This window comes from Homarus americanus, unplaced genomic scaffold (assembly GCF_018991925.1).
Source record: "Homarus americanus isolate GMGI-L3 unplaced genomic scaffold, GMGI_Hamer_2.0 scaffold16119, whole genome shotgun sequence".
Classification (NCBI taxonomy): Eukaryota; Metazoa; Arthropoda; class Malacostraca; order Decapoda; family Nephropidae; genus Homarus; species Homarus americanus.
In genome coordinates this window covers 690,994-711,522 of record NW_024735145.1, presented here as the reverse complement: position 1 = coordinate 711,522, position 20,529 = coordinate 690,994, and the positions used below count along the sequence as shown (strand labels likewise).

The 20,529-nt window shown below is 40.9% G+C and overlaps 1 protein-coding gene across 2 annotated transcripts; it reads left to right on the top strand.

Moving 5' to 3' along the window:
- The first annotated feature begins 7,269 nt into the window (after positions 1-7,269).
- LOC121870812 (putative uncharacterized protein DDB_G0291608) lies at positions 7,270-20,483 on the top strand. Of its 2 annotated transcripts, none has more exons than XM_042372783.1 (3): positions 7,270-7,341; positions 17,017-17,624; positions 19,338-20,483. In XM_042372783.1, exons 1-3 carry the CDS (start codon positions 7,312-7,314, stop codon positions 19,528-19,530), a joined length of 831 nt encoding a protein of 276 aa, XP_042228717.1. In that variant the 5' UTR covers positions 7,270-7,311; the 3' UTR covers positions 19,531-20,483. The 2 variants fall into 2 exon arrangements, with proteins under 2 accessions (XP_042228717.1, XP_042228716.1); XM_042372782.1 differs by having other exon boundaries at positions 17,017-17,681.
- Positions 20,484-20,529: the final 46 nt, after the last annotated feature.

Here is a 20,529-nt window from a genome sequence, read left to right as displayed (position 1 = left end):
TGCTTCGTAATTTATGTTTTAAATACTACAGTACAGTGGGGTATGCTCTTGAATCTAATTGGTTCCTAGAACCTTGTTTAATTACATAGCATTAGATTAGATTATAGGATTAATCCGTTCCAAACCCCAAATACAACCACTTAACACTGAAAAAATATAATATAAAATTGTAAATTGTAAACAAAAGTGCATAAATATGCATCTAAACCCTGAAATAAAAGAATATCATTAATATTTGTAATAAAAAACAATAAATTAAGGAAAAAAAAAAATTAAATAATGTTAGATTTGTAGGAGTTTAGATTCGTTATAGCATTCTCAATTTTATAGGTAAAACCGTTAGATTATAGGAATATTAGTAGTAGGATCCGTTAGTTTAGCATACCCCACTGTACTGTACAGTACATGAACACAAAGCATTAGACAACATGATGTTAAGTAACAGAATGCCTGTATAAGTCTCTCACCTCCACAGGTCAGGGTGTTTCATCAGTTGCTGTTGATGACATCACAAATGAGCCTGTCCCACCGAATCAGGAGTGTTTCATCAGTTTAGCCATAGTCAGTCTTAGCTTGTCATACCGAGATGTGTTGTTGGTCCTTGAAACTTCCTGGAAATAAGATAAATATGCTCGTGCTGTATAATACACAACACTGCACTGTAAAACTATTATATTTATAGGCAGGGTTATTTATTATCAGCTTAATAACCACTGTGGGTTATTTGACTAGAGTTTAAAATAAAAGCGGTACTTTTGTACAGAAAATTATAATATTTTTTACTACAATGTACAGTATTGTGTCGTGATGTAAAAGAAATTGTCTAATTGTGGTCGTGATCTCTATTTCAATTAATCCCATATGTTCTGAGTATTATATTCCACAGCGTTTAAAACTATCTGGCGGACCTCCACCAGGTTAAATTAACAGCGTGAAACCAGACTATACTATATATTTTTTCTCTATCTATGATCATAAATTGCCAATATGGCTGAGCAGGGCATGAAAAGATGAGTAAAAGCCCATGCACTGTTACAAAGATAACATAAATCAAGTTACTTCAAGCGTTCACCAACAAGCATCAGCAGGTGTTCAGTTTTCTGGGTTAGGCAGTATAGTACTGCCATAAGGCAACAATGAAGAACAGATTTCATGGGCAGCCATGGTCAGCCTATACAAGAGGAGGAAGGTGTGACAGCTATACATTCCTCAATGCCAGAAACTAAGTCTTGTAAAAATTTATGACTTCTGTGTCAATTATTTTTTGATGAATGTTTAGACCAGTTAGTAACAGAGAGCATTCACAGTCCTACAGCACCAAATCAATTCCAAAATTACTTCTAAAAGTAAAAAAAAATTAATGTAACAACTTCAACTATCGGGCTGAAGAATGGACAGATTACGACATTACAGTTGATGGAATCCTTTAAATTGAGTTGAAAACCATTAAGAACACATTTGCAATATTCGCACAAACAAACATCTTTCTTCTCCACCTTCATCCAGTGGAAGAGTGAAATATTATTCATCAATGATGGTGGTAATTATGGTGTTTGAAATATTTAATTCAACCTAGGCTTGTGTGTTGAAAGGTCCAAGAAAATGTGGCTGTGTAATCATATTAAAAAGCTACTGGTAATCCCACTACTGTACAGTATATGTTGCATTCTTCAATAATTAGCCAACATGGAATACAGTCTCTCCCGACTTCTGACGGGATTAAGGACCCAATTCAGATCTTAAGTAGAAATTAGTCAAGTAGAAAAAATGCAATGCATAGAAAAATCCTAAATGGGTCTCTCTTTTTGTTCTCAGCACCAGAAAACTCTCACTTTTAAGCATGCCAGCCATTTAAATGGAATTACAAACGAAAAATTTGTCAGTACAAGCGCCAATCACTACTTTGTCCCGAGGTTTCGAAATCGTAATTTGAAATTTTTAGTGCGACTAGGCGTTAAATGTCAGGTGGTAAGTAAAAATTCGGGTGGAAATTAAGTAAGAAGTCAGTGGCTGTACTCAGATAATAATTACTGTACCTATATGTGTGTAGTTTAATAATTTATGAATTGATTTATGCATAAATTAATGTTGTGAGCTGAATTATAATGAATAAAGTTAGTGTTCGCTTGTATAACTGGTTTTATTTTCAAATGGTTTCATTACACAAATTACTCTATGAACCTGACAACAGGCCGGCAGATAACTTGAGAGTTGATAAACAACAACCCGCAAAAGACGCCACAAATAAATCAAGTACAAGAACATACACCTCACTTATTAAACAATACTACTTGAAAGAAATTGGAAATGTATCAAAACCCACATTACGGGATTCCATTCCAACAATATGATTCTCATCATGTATACTGTTCACAGAATAGGTTTAAGATCCTATTGTACCTAAAGAACAAAAAGGATTTACACAGACAATAGGCTCATGAATCTGGACAGTGATGTTTATAAGAACATGTGTTTGGAAGACTGTTGATGGCCAAATAACCATCGGCTATTTGACCATGCCAGCTGGCCAAATAACTATCGGTTATTTGACTGGGACCAGCTTGGATTGTTCATAATATTACTATTACACCCACCTCTCGTTTTACGCAGGGGTTACGTTCTTGAAAACCACCGCTTAATTAAAAAATGCGTAAATTTAAAAAAATTTCCCCATAAGAATAGTAAATGGTACAAGTTAGGAGAACCATCATATACCACACAGGGTAAAAACAGTGCTCTCACTTAAACCAAGCACGCGGCCAACTTCTGACACGCTCTCCACTCTGAAGGCTGGTGATCACAATTAATTTCACGTCCATTGCGATTGTTTTTCGTGCCTTTCTAGCTTAAGGCACCCCAGAGGAGACAGATGAACGTTTTCCAGACATGTTCAATGGGGAAAACAGCGTTTAAAACTAAAAACGTACGTGATAAACACACAATACAGAAAAAATGTAGTGTTGGTGTGAACTGTGAAAGTGATATGCGCGAAACTTGCTGGACTAGTCATTACACTATTATTTAAACGTTGAGTATTTATCACTATCTTCTTTAATTATCTTCTGATACTCCGAAATTTCCCGCCTCTCTCATAGACATATAATAATGTAGGTCGGGTTGGGTTAGGTAAGGTCAGATCACATTTTTTTAGGCCTATACAGCACCATAACTGTTATACTTTGAGGTGTTGGTTTTCTTAACAAATTGATTTATAATTTAATCTCATCTTACCTTCCTTGTATCCTTAATTTTGTATGTAGTATCATTACAGTATTATTTCTATTTGATCGATCTCTGTTTTATAACAGTTTGAAATTGACAATAAAATATTATGTAGAATTTTCCGAGACCAGAAGTACTTAGTATTATTTCAGAACCCTTCGAGACATTTGGTCATGTATGAGAACACCGCTGCCACCAGAAGGAGTTGTTCAGTTTTTCCACAGATGTTCTTATCACTATAGTACGTAGGTAAAACTTCAGTTTGTCATCCCTATGTTTTTCTGATAGTTTTGAAGTGTTTCGAATGTTTTTGATCTCACCTAACCTAACCAAATAACCCAGGAACTATATCTTGCCTAACCTAAATTCCTAAGACGACAAAATCTTAAATAATACCAGTCCGTATTTTAAAAACGGCGACATTTACTAGAACCTAATAGAACGTGACCTAACCGACCAAAGATACCTACCTAACCTTATCTGACTGCCTGGCTGGCCCACACCGCCATATTAAACAAGGTACAGTTCTTATTTTATATCTGCTACCACTGAAAATATCATTGTTGAAACATCATGGTGAATTTTATATTTTTTGAGGATGTGAGCGTATACTTCAACTGAGCGGGTCGGCTGTAAACAGAGGCACACAGTGACTCAGCAGATTTGTTCGGAATATGAATTACAGTAAATAATTAATTCCTTCATGTACAAAGCACCTAGAGATATTATAGTGTCATATGATCAGTTTTATACCGTGTTTTACCCCACAATTTACCTCGTCCTTTACACCCTGCCCACGACAGGTGCTATATGATTATAGATAATAAAAAAATAAATAAATAAATACAAAAATATGGTAAAAATTTAATTTATCCATAATGTCAGAAATACCTATTGGGATAAAAACGAATATTAACCAAAAAACTTATAATTAAAATAAAAAGTTTTTGTCTCCTTTAAAATACTATCATAATAACATCTGTGGCAGCGGTGTTCTCATAAATTACCAGATATTTTTTCAACGATACTTATAATTTATTAGTTATTTAAATAATATTAGTAATATCAATAGGTAAATCCAAACGTACACATTAGATCACACACAAACATATTAAATAATTATTCATATGGTATAATAATGCAGATGCAATACATATCAAAATTATACATAACCCACAGTAAAACAGTTAATGGCTATATGACCGGTTAGCAGTCAAACAGCCCCTGCCTACTGTTAACCCCCCCCCATATAAGGCTCTCTATCTTACACCACCATAATCCCTGGCCATAACTCCACCATATTAATACACAGTTAAATCCTGACAATACAATATTACAGCAATACAAAACCAAATTTCCTCAAGACACATTCGCCATGTTTACAAGCGAGTGTAAAGACTGAAATTTATATATGAAATTACCTAAAGTGATTAAATTACACTAAAATATAAATAATTATCATAAATGGTATATATTTTGTTGTTTATTTACATATATGGATATTAAAGAAGGAAGAATATCAAAGGAAATGTTGAAATAACTTCTCACCTCCGTCCACGCCGCCATTGTGTTAGCTGCTGGCTGACTTGGGAAGACGTCCGACAAAACAAAAAATGCTGAAGAATTACCACGAACAAAACCGCTAAATAGTTTTTTTTCTTGCTTGAACATAGATGATATTAACCAATAAAACCATATTTAATGTACTTAAGAACTCTTTTACGATCACTAAATTAGTTTGAATTAGTATAGGTTAATTTTACTTGTGTCTTACGAAGAAAAATAGATGATACAGAAATAATGTTCGTAGTATAATTTTAACATTATGACTAATCTGATTCTATACCTTCGCTTCAATTTCACCTATTCTTCAACTACTCAAAAAACACCTCTAACACCTGTATTTTAATAAAGTATTGCTGTATTACCTTGATGAAAACAACAAATTCCAGAAGTAATAACATAACTGGGTCATCAGGCCAAATTCTTTTACTCACAACCTGTCCTTTTAAACTTGGTGTTGTCTTCGAGGGATTTAATTGTACTCATAATGATTCCAGGTGACTCATAGGAAAGCCTGAGGAAATCCCCTAGGAAAGTCCCAAAGAAACCCCCCAGGAATGCCCCGAAGAAAGCCCCAGGAAAGCCCCGAGGAGAGCCCCAAGATAGCTCTGATGAAAGCCCCGAGGAAAGTGCCAGGAACTCCCCCGAAAAGCCCCGAGGAGAGCTCCAGGAAAGCCCCAAAGAAAACTCCAGGAATGCCCCGAGGAAAGTCCCAGTAAAGCCCCAGAAAACCCCCAGGAAAGCCCAGAGGAAAGCCCCAAGAAAGCCCTGATGAAAGGCACGAATGTTATAAAGAAATGAACGTGTGTAATAAAGTACAGTAATGTACTTTTGATATAAGCAAGAGAAACGGATTGAGATCTTAGTTTAATTATTGATACAATTTCGTTATTACAAGTAATATTCAAATAAATAAAGTCGTTTTAAGAGAATAACTAATTGCATTTCACCTAGAATTATATGAATTATCAGAAAATTTCTTACATTTCATTCAAGAACTAATTCGATAAATAGGATAACTAAGGAACTAAATTTGTAAATAAATGATGAAAACAAATAAGAATAAATAGAATTACAACAACAACTATGTGAATTAGAGAAAAATAAATGAAGAAACGAGTGAATGGTAGGTGTATAAAAGTGTATGAAGGATAAACAGATAATGAAACAGCCTGCCTCTGGCTCTCCCCCCTCGATGTTTAGACTCAAGCACCTCTTGACCCAACTGGTCTCATCCATTCTCTCCACATGCCTGAACCATCTCAGCCAACCTTATTGCAAAACCTCACCAACACTCTATATACCCAGCTGCATTGGAAATAAGTTCTACAATAGCAGTTCATTATCACAGGCTTCAAATATAATTTTCAGTTGTGATGCAGCAGTTCAATTTCCCAAGGTTTAGTCTTCAACTCACCTGTAACAAACAAACATATATTTAATATTTAATAAACACAACTGTTTATGATTAATATATGTTCATGAATTAATAGTCATCCAGTGCAGTAGTTGATTGTTTTATGTAAGTTTGGTTTATGTGAACCTTCTTGAGAACTTGGAGGATAGAGAAAGGTTCAGCAGGAGGGGGGGAGGCAGTAGGTTCAGCAGGGAGGGATGGAGGTAGTAGGTTCAGCAGGGAGAGATGGAGGTAGTAGGTTCAGCAGGGAGGGATGGAGGTAGTAGGTTCAGCAGGGAGAGATGGAGGTAGTAGGTTCAGCAGGGAGGGATGGAGGTAGTAGGTTCAGCAGCAGGAGAGATGGAGGTAGTAGGTTCAGCAGAGGGATGGAGGCGATAGGTTCAGCAGGGAGAGGATGGGCGTGGGTTCAGCAGGGAGATGGAGTGATAGGTTCCTTGAGGAGGGATGGAGGCAGTGGGTTCAGCAGGAGGGATGGAGGCAGTAAGGTTCAGCAGAGAGGGATGGGGCAGGAAGTGGGTTCAGCAGAGGGATGGAGGTGGTAAGGTTCAGCGAGGGAGGATGGGTGAAGTAGGTTCAGCAGGGAGGGATGGAGGCAGTGGGTTCAGCAGAGGAGGGATGGAGCAGTAGGTTCCAGCAGGGGAGGGATGGAGCAGTAGGTTCAGCAGGGGAGGATGGAGGTAGTAGGTTCAGCGGTGGAGGATGGAGCCAGTGGGTTCAGCAGAGGAGTGGGTAAGTGGGTTCAGCAGTGGAGGGATGGAGGTAGTGGGTTCAGCCAGAGGGATGGAGGTGGTGGGTTCAGCCCAGGACTGGGGGGCGAGTAGGTTCCTTGGGAGGGAGGAGCAGTGGGTTCAGCAGGAGGGAGCAGTGGGTTCAGCAGAAGGGAAAGAATGGGAGGCAGTAGGTTCAGCAGGATGAGGGAAGGAGGAGAAAGGAGGGAGGGGGAAGGAGGGTGGAGCAGGTTCTAAGAAAGAGGAGAGAAGGAGGGAGGAGGCAAGCAGGTTCACCAGGGTGGGAGTGGCTTAGGGGGGTGAAAGTAGTATTGAAAGTTAATATATAAAGCAGGGAGTGTGTGGAGGGGAGCCACAGTGTGTATTGGCTCTCTCGTGATCATGGCAGCTCTGAGGCCTCTTTTTACTACGGTCAGTGTTTTATCTTCTGCTCCACACACACACACACACACACACACACACACACACACACACACACTACAAAAGAACATCCCAGTGTTCTGAATTTTACTACCTGTACAACAATGCTACAATGCACACGAAAATCACAGTAAATATAATCCATTTACATTATACTGTACAGTTTTCGTTTGTCATAACACAAAATTCCAGAGTTAAGTTTCTCATGATGTTAGAAATCTCATCATAACAGTCTTCATCTACACAATATAATATACATATATATACATATATATACATCTATATATATATATATATATATATATATATATATATATATATATATATATATATATATATATATATATATATATATATATATATATATATATATATATATATATATATATAAACACTATAAAGAATCCATTAGACAAAAATCGTATACATCGGTTTTTCAACGCACAAAATCCACTACATAAAATGTTCCCAAAATAAAATACCTACATGAAACCCAATAAATAAAATCCCTATGAGACTAAATTCATCAAACAAAAATCCACAACATAAAATCTTATGCCATAACCTCTTATATACTTAATAACAATAATGTAAAGGAACTATATCATACAAACAGTATTTGAGAGTCCATACCTGGGTAAAACACACCCTACAGACTGGAAGAGTGATTGCTTTGGTTGCGGGTTAGTATTCTCGTGGTTCACAACTCTCGGAGTTTAGGATTGACAACGATGACTGTAGCAGGTGGAAGTGTGGGAGGGTGTACATATTCAAATGTATAATTATCTGGACCCCAGAGATTAACATTAACCCGAATCAAATCTCCCCGCAATGAGCTAATCAGAGCCGAAGTGAGTTAGCTGACAGGTGAAAATTCATTGAGAAATTGAGGAAATGATAGTGTCTGTCTATTGTTCCTCCAACACTAAGGAGCGAAAAAAATGCAATATCAGGATATGTTTCACTGTGAATATTCAACCAATCAGCTGAGGAGTGTTTGTTTACATATGGTTCCTATGTCATTCATCCACATTATGCATTCCTGATATTTCTCTGTTGTTGCCCCTGATACAATGGTGAGAGAGAGAGAGAGAGAGAGAGAGAGAGAGAGATAATATATATTTTTCATCTCAATTTCCTCTCTCCTTCTCTTCATCCATCCACCCATCCCACTTCTGCTTCCTTTACCACTCTCCTCTCTCTTCCTCCTTCCATTCCTTCATCCATTCCACTCTTCCCCCCTCCTCCTCTGACCTTCCCTCCTCCAATCCTCCATTCATCCCTCTCCCTCCCCACCATCCCTTCCTTCACCCTCCTCCAACCCTCCATTCACCCCCTCCCTCTGTCCTTCCCATCATCCCTTCTCTTCTTCTCTCCATTCCATCCCCCCTCCCCTCCATATACCCCTCCCTACACAAAACACCACCCCCTCCCACCTTCCCTTCCCATCACCCTAATTAGCGTTTAATAAACGGGGTATAATTACAGGGAATCATAGCAGTAATTATGGCACGTGTCGGAGCCTCATCACCACACCTGGGCTCAGTGTACGCAGTTAGTTAATGAGTGAGTTTTGGCGTGGGTTGCTCACCTGGCTTGGATGTCGAGAGGTGTGTGTGTGTGTGTGTCAAGAGATGTAACCAGCCTCTAGCATCAACATTACCAGGATGGAAAAATAACAGCATAGGTCTCATTATTACAGTTTGGTCATGCTGCCAGACACAAGAACATGTATTACAGGTACAAGTAATCACGATGAGGCAACAATGACAAAAAAAACCACATACGTATGTGGTAATACTGATGCATCTCCTACAAGTTTTAAATAGTTTAAAAGATAAAGTAAAGTATTGTGCCTCTGAATTTACATGACAAATATTTACATAGTTTAAAATTCCAAATCATGGTATTTTTTTTAATCAATCTTTACTGTCTATGTTACTTCTGATACCTGACATGCATGAATAGGCCTATAAAATAAATTTCCATAGAATCAATTTTAAAATACAGTAACATAACCCTGGACTTTTGATAAATATTTACGGAAATGGATAATGCTGATTGGGGGAGCAGTGAGTGAGTTTGTGGGAGCGATAATTTATCCGAGCTGACTAATGTAAACACACATTCACTACACAACAGATGACTTATTCACACACACACACACACACACACACACACACATACCTCCACCCCTCACACACACACACACACACACACACACACACACACACACACACATACCTCCACCCTCACACACACACACACACACACACACACACACACACATACCTCCACCCCTCACACACACACACACACACACACACACACACTATACCCAACCCTCTCACTTTCTCTTCCCAGTCCTGCCCTCAAGACATCATCTTCACTTTCCTCACATACCTGTACACACCTGAATGCTCATTAAGACCCCTATATAGGACATATGTAATCGTCAGGTGTAAAGAAACAACAGGTGTCTTAATTACCCTCAGTACAGGCATATTGAGAAGAAAATAAAACGTGTAAAACATGTAATTAAGTGTTATATTAAAGTGCATTAAAGAGTTGTGTGTGTATGAAGTGTACATGTGCACTAATTAAGCTTCAATATAGCCCCCAGCCATACAAAAACTGGAACCACTGCTTTCTCCACTATCAGCCACCCTTCCACGCAGCTCAATAGAAAACCAAGGTCACACACACAAACACACACACACACACTATCTTTAAGGAGCAAAAATCAACCTTTTCTGATTAATTCCAACACTTCTTAATGCCATATCATATACAGTAATTCAGTCACATGATTAGATTAAACCTTAGTGTTACTTTTCTATGGTTTACACTGAGCTAGATAAGAGAGACTGGTGCCGTAGTGAGTAAACCGCAGGGAGTAAACTTTGGGTAGTGTTCGTGTACTCGATAGAAATGTTGACGGAATTGTAATCTGTTTAGTGTCTGGTTCTTGAGTACAATATGATGTTTTGGGGTTATTGTACTCAAGGGGTTTAAGAGCAAGAGTCAGTGTGAAAGAAAGAAAGTGTCAGAAGGAGAAAGTGAAAGAGATAGAGAGAAAGCAGTAGTCCCGGATAGAATCGAGATAGAGAAGTGAAAGGGGGTAGGGTAGGGCAGGGAGGAGGAGGAGGTAGGTGTGTGTTTATATACAAGACAAAATCCCCGACTCACACTTGTCAACAAACCGCTAGTCAATTTGTCCATATTTATCCAATAAGTGTTTTGGGGGAGGAAATTTCGTATAACTTCTTGATATTTATTGTACTTAAGCAGCATTTATCCATATTAATATTTAAGTATAATATCCGTACTTAGTAGTAAAGTAATACTGGGTAAAATTTATGATGAATTAAGTTTAGGAAAATTCAATAATAATGCAAAAAATTCGATTAAGGATTGATACTATTTGGCTCCTAGAATGTAACTGATATTCTCGGGCCATTGTAAGAAGGTGAATCAAGCAACTAAGCTTATACGAAGGTCTTTCAGATATCTAGACGGGCGGTTGATTGAAAATGTCTAAAGTAGGCCTATACTCTGGTTACATCAGTTACCCAGAGAGTGATTAGAAGACTTGCAACTGCCTAACTTACACTCTAGGTGGGCAAGGGATGACCTACTAGAGGTCAAAGCTTAAGGCTGAAAAAGCCAGAAGTCCAGAAAACTGTGAGGGCAAATATTTTCAGAGTGAGAATTGTAAACTCTTGGAACACTCTGCCAGGGAGTGTTGTGACGGCACCGAGTGTGAGCTCTTTCAAGACCAGAGTTAACCAATACCGGCGCAGGTACAGATGTGTACATGCCCAGTACTTGCCAACAGTGCATCCCAGAGACATGACCAACCACTCAAGCGGCTAATGAGCCGATCAGTGGGGAAGAGGATAAAAGTGAAAGTAAAAGTAATAATATTCAAATTAATTATATCCACAAACTAGTAGCTCATATATCAGTGACTTTGCTTCCCTAAAGGCGATATAGAATTGAAACAGTACTTAAAAGAAATGAGAAAGCTTAATTTTCTCTAATTGCAATAAAGAGAAAATGAACAAGTGAGGCTATAAATGGAAGGAGGCAGCAGGGGATATCTTCTAATCTCTTCACCACCTCCAGTAAGTCTCTGCAGCCTCTCACCGCCACAGGATAATGAAAGCTGTTCCTCCTTGGGCTGCTGAGTTACGTGCTCAATCTACCGTGGTGAGTTGAGAGCAAGATGAAGGTATTTTCTCCCTCTCAAGGCTGCAGGGGTGGGGCTAGCACATTCTCAGACAACAAATAACTTTCACATATTAATGAGATATATTTTCTGACATTAGACATCTGCCAGAGACGTTGTTGACTAGGTGATAACTACAGGAAACGGAAGATGAGGAACTACACTCACGGACTAATAAAAAAAAATATCGAACAATTAGATGAGAAGAAGAGACTGAACAGGATTCATTGGTATGGTTTTTTCTAAGGTATTTTAGTCGCCTGGGTGATTAAGTTTTTCTATGACTGAGATCAATCATAAAAAGTAAGATCAATATATATTACGAATTTTCCAATACACACAAGCACAACTGAACCTACATGTCATTAAAAGAAAAAATAAGAAGATATAATACAGGATAAACATAAAGAAATACTTCTTCACATAGGCTGGTAGACCTATGGAATCACAGACAGTACTGACCTCCACACCTGCACATCACCATACCTATGCATCACCACACCTGTACAACATCACCACACCTGTACAACATCACCACACCTGTGCACACCTTGGACATAGTCTCATTAGGAACTTGTATTAATATGAGCTGAATCACTGCCATCTGTTGCCCCCCCCCCCTCCCCCAGCTGTAAAGGGGGGTGGAGAGGAAGGGGAAGGGAGATGAGGGAGGAAAGGAGAGAAGTATAAGGAGAAGGATGAGGAAGGAAGAGGAAGAGAATGGAGATGTAAGAGATAGAGAAAGGGAGATAAGGGAGGAATTAAGGAATCCAGGAGAAGGAGGAGGAAGGAAAGAAAAGAAGGAGGAGGAGGAAGGAAAGGAAAGGAAAGAAGGAGGATGAGGAAGGAAGGGAAGGAGGGAGGGAGGAAGGAAGGGAGGAGGAGGAGGAAGGAAGAGAACGAGGGGGAAGAAGAGGTACAATAATTAACAAAAGCAATCATCAGCTACATGAACCAGGTATATGAATTTCCCACAAACACCTGAGAATCGAACCAATTACCTCTAGGTGTTGAGTGTCGTAGCTATGACCGCCTAGCCATACAGGAAACTAAATTAGTAGCCTAGTAGTAGTAGTAGTAGTAGTAGTAGTAGTAGTAGTAGTAGTAGTAGTAATAGTAGTAGTAGTAGTAGTAGTAGATTGCTGACTCTGAACATCAAAATTCACTTAAGCTCACGGCAGCCCTCACTGACCACATAATAGCCCAGAATGCAACAGGGGAAGTGGACACCAGCGAAGTTAATAAGATCCGTAGATCCATTACAACAGATCGGCAGCACTGCCAAAATGACATGTTGCAGCAATTATTGCTGCAGGTTCCAGAAAATCTGACAAAAAAAGTAGCTATAGCGCAGGAGGTGGGCGCCTCGAACTGGTTAACTACGTTACCGATAAGGGCAAATGGTTTCAGCCTTAACAAACAAGAATTTACAGATGCCATTGCTCTAAGGTACGGTTGGCCAGTAGATGGTTTGCCCTCCCAATGCGTGTGTGGCTATTCCTATGATGGCGATCACGCCATGGTTTGCAAGAAGGGGGGCTTCATATGCATGAGGCATGACGAGGTAAGGGATCTCACAGCAAATATGTTGAAGGAAACCTGCCGGGACGTCATGGTAGAACCGACCCTCCTTCCACTGGATGGCGAGATCCTCCAACACAGGACTTCAAACACATCTAACGAAGCCCGTGTGGACGTCAGTGCTCGAGGATTCTGGACGCGGGGACAGCGAGCCTTCTTCGACATCAGGATTTTTGATCCCATGGCCGTTTGTCACCGTAACCTAGCTCTCGATGCTGCACATAGGAGGAACGAGAACGACAAGAGAAGGGCATATGGGGAGAGAATTCAAAATGTCGATCAAGGCAGCTTCACTCCGCTAGTGTTCACAACCTCTGGTGGGATGGGCCCAAGCGCAAGATGTTTCTACGCCAGACTCGCGGAGCTGATCTCCGAACAGAAGCAGCAGCCCAGAAGTTATGTCACAGCCTGGATGAGATGTCGACTGTCCTTCTCTCTCCTTCGGTCGGCTTTGCTCTGCCTCAGGGGAACGAGAGCTTCTGCCCCTACTCCGTCAACTGCTGCAGATATCGACTATGAGGCTACAGTCACCGAATGCCGCATCGATCTGCGGCTCAACTAATTTAACACAGATAGGATAGTTGCTTATGTATTAGGATAGTTAATATTAAGGTAAATAAATGGTGGCGAAGGTGTGGCTATTGGGGGAGGCTGGAGGCCACGTTTAAAAAAAAAAAGTAGTAGTAGTAGTAGTAGTAGTAGTAGTAGTATCACATCGATCAGGAACAGCTAAAACAAAACCATCAGATATTTAAATTATTTCCATTTCCTTAAAACAAATAAAACACAACTGTAACATATAGCAAACACCAGTTCATTATTCCCTTAGGTAAAGCCACTTTCTTGTAAAGGTCAGTTGTTTTAAGTAGTACATTATTTACATATTCATATTATAGAAAACTTGACCCGTTCTGTGGGTAACTAATATAGATCGAGATAATGAAGCAGTTTGTCGCATCCGTCGCTTGTGGTGATGTCGAGTGATTATGATACACTGATTGAAGTGAGGAAGATCTGGGAAGAGGGGGGGGGGAGAGGGTGATGAGGAAGACGTGGGAGAAGGAGAAATGGGAGATGAGGAAGATGTGGGGAGAGGAAAATGGCGCCGGTGGTGCACTGTGACTCTACCATAACTAAACACACTGTTATCAATCAACTTTATAGCATCAAAATAGAACTGAGACTCTACCATAGATAACTACCATAACATCAACCATCATGAGAGAGTTTTAAACGTAAGAATTTCTCTAAATCATGCTTCTAAGACGACAAAATTGAACCAAGACTCTACCATAACTAAACACAATATCATGTACAGTTAGGGAGAGAGAGAGAGAGGGGGTAATGAAAGGAGGGAGGTAGGGAAAGAAGGAATTAAGGAGGGAGGGAGGGAGAGAGGTAAGGTAAGCATCAACAGTACCTACAGTACATGAGTTGCACAGCGTCAAGCCTCAGTAGGGTAGGTAACACGTAGGTTGTATGGGTGTTGTGGTGACGAGGCGCTACCTGCTAAAAGTGATAGTATGTTTGTGGTGGTGTGCATGTGTCTGGGAGTGAGATGTAATCGGTAGTGTGGGTGAAGGTGGTTAGGTTAGGTTAGGTTTGGTTTGGTTAGGTTAGGTTAGGTTTGGTTAGGTTAGGTTAGGTAAGGTTTGGTTAAGCCTTAAGTTTGGGGTAATATAAGTTTGAGGTAGGTTACTTCAGGGTAGGGCAGGGTAGGCGAAAATCATCAGGTAAAAAAAACAACAACTTAAGGTACCTAATCTTCACACAAACAAACATTCCTCTTCATAGCGGCGACTACAGTACAAACGAGTAAAAACAAACATCTTTACGCTCGCTCCCCTTTCTCCTCTTAACACACAAGGGAACTGCTGAACGGATGACAATTCTCCCCGACAGATGGCAGCACATGTTATGTAAATAACTATAAGACTGGAAGCGACGGTTACAGGATGGTCGATGTTGGAATGTCCTGTAGCATGTTTGTCGTAACTATTTCATGTGAGAAAGATGACGTGTGTGTGTGTGTGTCTTCGTGCGTGTACATAATCACATTTAATCAAGCATATTTCCACACATCCCTCACAGACAAAAAACAACACAATAAAACCAACCCAAACACTGTCATTACATCCACACACACACACACCCCAAAAAACACCCTGACCAACTGCTGTCCTTCCCTCCCTCCCTCACCCTCCACACATTCGTCTCCCCCTGTCACATATCAGAGGAACAAGGAAACGCCTGATAAGTGTCACCATCTGTTGAGTATAAGACGATCTAATAACCTCCTCTACGCTCACTCTTTACGCTCACTCTCCTATTTTAGTTAGATGACTGTGTTTGTGTGATGATGATGATGACGTGTTAAACCTTGCGTTACGATGTTGTTTATGTTAGAGAAGTAAATAAGGGATGTGTTTGTTAATAAGGAATTAGAAAGGAAAATAATAACAATACCACCCCCCACCCAGTTCCTCCCATCCTTCCCTACTCCTGCCTCCTCATCTCTCCATCCCTCCCCTACCCTCCCACCCTCCCATAGGCCTTCCCACCCTACCTCGCTTATCTGCCTACCTCCCTCATCCCTCACCCCCGTTACCTCCCTCCTCCTACCCTATCCCCCCCCCCCTTATCATCCAGCTTGTTTTTGTATTGAGAAAGTGAAGCATTGTTGCTCGGTGTCCGTATGTGTGTGTTTGTGTTAGAAGTACAGGAAACTCACAATCTTCCAAGTTATTGTAAGGGAACTGATAACTGCGTCAGTCTCAATGGCTCCAGACCAATTATATCCCGACCCTAACCTAACCCCAACATAAGGAATAGGTCTCAGTTCTATTCGACATTAAATTCGTGGTTGCTGGTGAAATATTTTGCGTATCTCGGTTTTCATTGGTCAGAAAGTCAGCCAATCAGATACGGTATACCGACACTCCTCCTTTAATACCTGTTGTCTAAGCATCCACGACAACAGGATATCAGACCAAACCACACACGTGTACAACCACGCCCCTATACCTGTAGCTGATCAAAAAGGTGCGAAACCACGTCACTGTGAACCTCTTTCCCAGGCGTGGTTTAATGGCCTTTAACAGCTTGTTCCTGTGATCGCTAACGTCTTCTCTCCCACGTGTTAATTACTGTATTAATCCGGTTAACTCGGCTTTGGATCCGGAAAAAGTTCGGATGTGAATTTTTGTTTTGTTACACACCCGATTGTTCTGGGGGTGGGGTGAGGGGTGGGGTGGGGGGTGGGGGTGGGGTGGGGTGTGGGTGGGGTGGGGTGGGGTGGGGGTGGGGTGGGGTGGGGTGGGGTGGGGTGGGGTGGGGTGTGGGGTGGGGTGGGGTGGGGGGTGGGGTGTGGGGTGTGGGGTGGGGGTGGGGGTGGGGTGGGGTGGGGTGGGGTGGGGTGGGGTGGGGGTGGGTGGGGGTGGGGTGGGTTAGGTTAGGTGAAGGAGGAGGTTCATACAGTCACGGCTCTTGGGTAAAACTTACCTGCCTGGTCATTGGGAAATTATCGAAAACAATTAATTACGTGGCTTTCTCTCTCCCTTTCTCTCTCAGCTGATTTATATTGAGAAGACCTGAACATACCCGGGAAGAATTGAGTGAAACTGGCTGACTTCTGGGTCAATTTTGTGTTTTAACCAAAATTTTAATGATGTTTGTTGATGTGTACACCTGTTGATCTTCTTCAGGTAAAGGGTGTAGAGTGTGTGCTATAACTTGCTATGTAATGCTATGAATATTATGGTTATTTTAGTGATGGTGTTGTGATGACGAGTTCCTGTCTATAAAGGCGTTTAATTACAGGTGTGTGTATGATGTTTTGGTTCTTTCATCTACAGGTAATAGCGGCGGCAGTGTTGGTGATGACGACAGCAGAGCACCTCCCACCTCCTACCCGCGACCTCCTCACTCAGGACCCCTTGGCTGACCTCCACACCAAACACGACCCTATCGACATCAACCTTCATAACCCTCACCCTCTTCCTCACCCCCCCGTTAAATTCACCCCTTCCATTCCTCACCCCTTCGTCAAACCCCACCTCAATAACGTCCATCACCCTCCCCACCACCAAGCCCCCAATAAAAACCACATCTTTCCTCCCCACTTCAACTCCTTCGTTTTCCCTTCCCACCTCAACGAACACAATTCCATTTTCTCTCCCATACACTCCACCCACAGCAAGCCAACCCTACCCTTCAATCCTCACCATCCAAACCCCAAACCAATATTTATCACCAGTCCAACCCACGGCAAGCCACTACCATCTACCAGACCCTTCAAGCCTCACCACGGCAAACCACACCCACCAGTCTTCCCCGTCAAAGCCAACGCAAACTTCATCACCGTCGCCACGCCTCAACTCCACTTCAGCTCACCTCCCCATCACCTATCGGCCTTCAGCGTACACCCGATGTTCCCATCAACAAATGATTTAGGATTCGACCCGTATGTCTATCTCCGTCCTTACTACCCACAGCCAACTCCTTTCTTCTTTGAATACGGGTATGTGGGTACTATTACTAACCTACTAACCCGCATGTACTAATTATACCCTCATGTACTAAAATATACTCGAGAGTACTAAATATACCCGCGTGTACTAAATATACCCGCGTGTACTAAATATACCCCCTAGTACTAATTATACCTGCATGTAATTACACCCGCTAGTACTAATTACACCCGCATGTACTAATTATATCCGCATGTACTAGTTATACCAGCAAGTACTAAATATACCCACTAGTACTAAAGGCCTCTGTGGGTAATAAAAAACTGTATACCCACGAGTACTAAATACACTAATTAATTACGAACATCATAATCAACATTACCTGTAAATACCTGTCCAGTATATAACTAATTATAACAAATATAAATACACAGAGTATACCAATTACAGGATATATACTAACATATGCAGTATACCGTGTACTAAATGACATTAATATACTTTTAGCTTAACTCTTGGAATGTACCCCGTGGGATAGTGACCACTAACCTTTGACCCCTAGAGCACAACAGGTTAATTATGTTATAGGAAATATATACATTAAGTTTGTATATTGTAACTCTTAGCATTTTCCAGATACACAGGTCAAATATACACCTATACCTGTAATATACACATTAACTAGTATACGCATCAACAAATATATACATCTACACCTCAATATACACACCTACACCTGTAACATACACACCTACACCCCATTATACACATCAACAAACATACACGTCTACACCTCAAATACACACAATAAGTTTCACCATACTCCCTTACCTGGGTTATGAGTTACGTTGGTCACCCGGGGCGCCCTTAGTCGACCCAGCTGTGTATGTGTGCCTGACTTTACAGATGAGGAAGTGAAGGTGGTCGAGTACAGTGTCGGCCATGGTGCCTCCTTGTGTACTGAAGGCTTAGTGTATCTGTGCTGTACTGTCCCTCACGAGCCATCATGCCTGTGGGGTTATTATTATCTGTTAAATACGTCATGACACAAAACACTGTCATATAACTCCTGTATTAATGCATTAACTTCAGCTGTTATGAACAATGGTGGCGTAATATCAGCTGTCATGAATTATAGTGACGTAATAACAGGTGTCATGAAGTGTAGTGACGTATATAATAACATCTGTCATAAACTAGTGACGTAATAACAACAGCTGTCATACATAAAGACATAAATGACAGGAAGTATCACGGAATCCACTCCTAACATCAACACTAGCCAAAACCACGGGTATTATTGCACTATATATCGACACTTTTGTCCTAACATAACACTACCTCACGCTCCTCACCTTACTCAACGCATCCAGCCTCCTCTTCTGCGTGTTTAATTGTTTTCAAGGCACTGAAGAGATAAAACTGTAAAAAAAATCACTCCTCTGAACGTGTTGTTACCCCCGTAATGTTGACTAGGCGGCCATATTGGATACGTTTGGGTGGGTGAACGAATCAGCGTCACTCTCTATGTAAACAAACCCACAGTGAGACTTCGAATCATTTGAGGTTACGGTCTAGTGTTTATTTCGACCTGTTCACCTGTAACTTATTGCATTGATGACATATTAGCATGCAATTATGTCACTATATATACTGTTACAATAATGTTACTATGTATCCTCTACCATTACCATAACTCACCTCAGACACGACGCGGGGAACAACGCAGACGAAGTGTTGAATGAACTCATCAGCCCTCACGTCTTCCCTCCTCACGGCTACGACCTCGATTCTTACTTCAGCGACTTCCCCGCCTTCGGCTACTTCAACTACGAGCCATCCTTGACGTTTGAGAAGGTGGCGCACCATCATCGTCGCCGTCGTGGTGTTGAGGTGTAAAAAAATATATACCTGAATATCAAAAGTTCTGGTTCTTGGTTGGAACTCTCCCCCATCCCACCTCCTTTGTCGTATCCTACAGGAGGACTGAGGATGGGTGTTCCTTCTGCGTGGTGTTCCTTGTGTAGTGTGCACCTCAACACACTTACAGTATCTGCTACAGCTGTATAGATCTCAACCCACAAACTTCTGACGAGTGTAACGTTCCATTCCTGGCGAGGGTTGGAGGCGTCACAGATCCTCAGGACGATAGACACCCTTCTCTGGATGTCCTATAGAACCTGGTATAACTTGGAGCACTACAGAGCTACAGTAGAACACCATAACCACCTGTGTTGTCATCACAGTCTCCCTGCAGCTCACCGCCCGTGTTGTGTTGTCTTCAGCACAGAGCCACGTTGCCATATTATATACTCTGATGTTTTTATTATTGTTTGCTAAGAATTCTCGTCCAGGTGGCGATAACACTAACCTTTGTTCCTGTGTGTGTGTGTGTGTGTGTATTTATTAACAAATTCTCCTCCAGTGGTCCATGTTTACACTAGACCACCTCCTCCTCTCCCTCACACCACTACTTCAGGGTAAGAAAGGAAGGAGACACTCACCCTTATCTTCACTACTGAACCATTGTGTAAACACTAGTGAGAGACAGAGATAAGTCTTCTCACATCATTGCCTCACTGTGTTGACGTAATCTAACCATCATAACTACAATATGTCACTCAGACTATATTATCTACCACTGGGTTATATCTACAACCAAACTACAATATATAAAGTTTATACTAACAGTTGTAGAAGGAAACAAGAGTAACTAAATTGATACAACTCACCAACTGTACTGACCACTACCTGTAATTAATTCTTCTCCTTCAGGGTGATCTACAGTACTCTATCTTTGTAACGTTCTGTAGTTGTTGTTGTAGCGCTGCTCTAAATAAATTATTTTGTTACTGGTATTTTTCCTTGGCTAACCACACAGCTTGACCTTACTCATTC

Bases quoted from the DNA above. Each gene is read 5' to 3' on its own strand.
- LOC121870812 (XM_042372782.1), top strand. From the start codon at position 7,312: ATGGCAGCTCTGAGGCCTCTTTTTACTACG. The intron at 7,342-17,016 runs GTCAGTGTTTTA...TTTCATCTACAG, and splicing joins TGAGGCCTCTTTTTACTACG to GTAATAGCGGCGGCAGTGTT. The intron at 17,682-19,337 runs GTATGTGGGTAC...AACTCACCTCAG, and splicing joins CCTTTCTTCTTTGAATACGG to ACACGACGCGGGGAACAACG.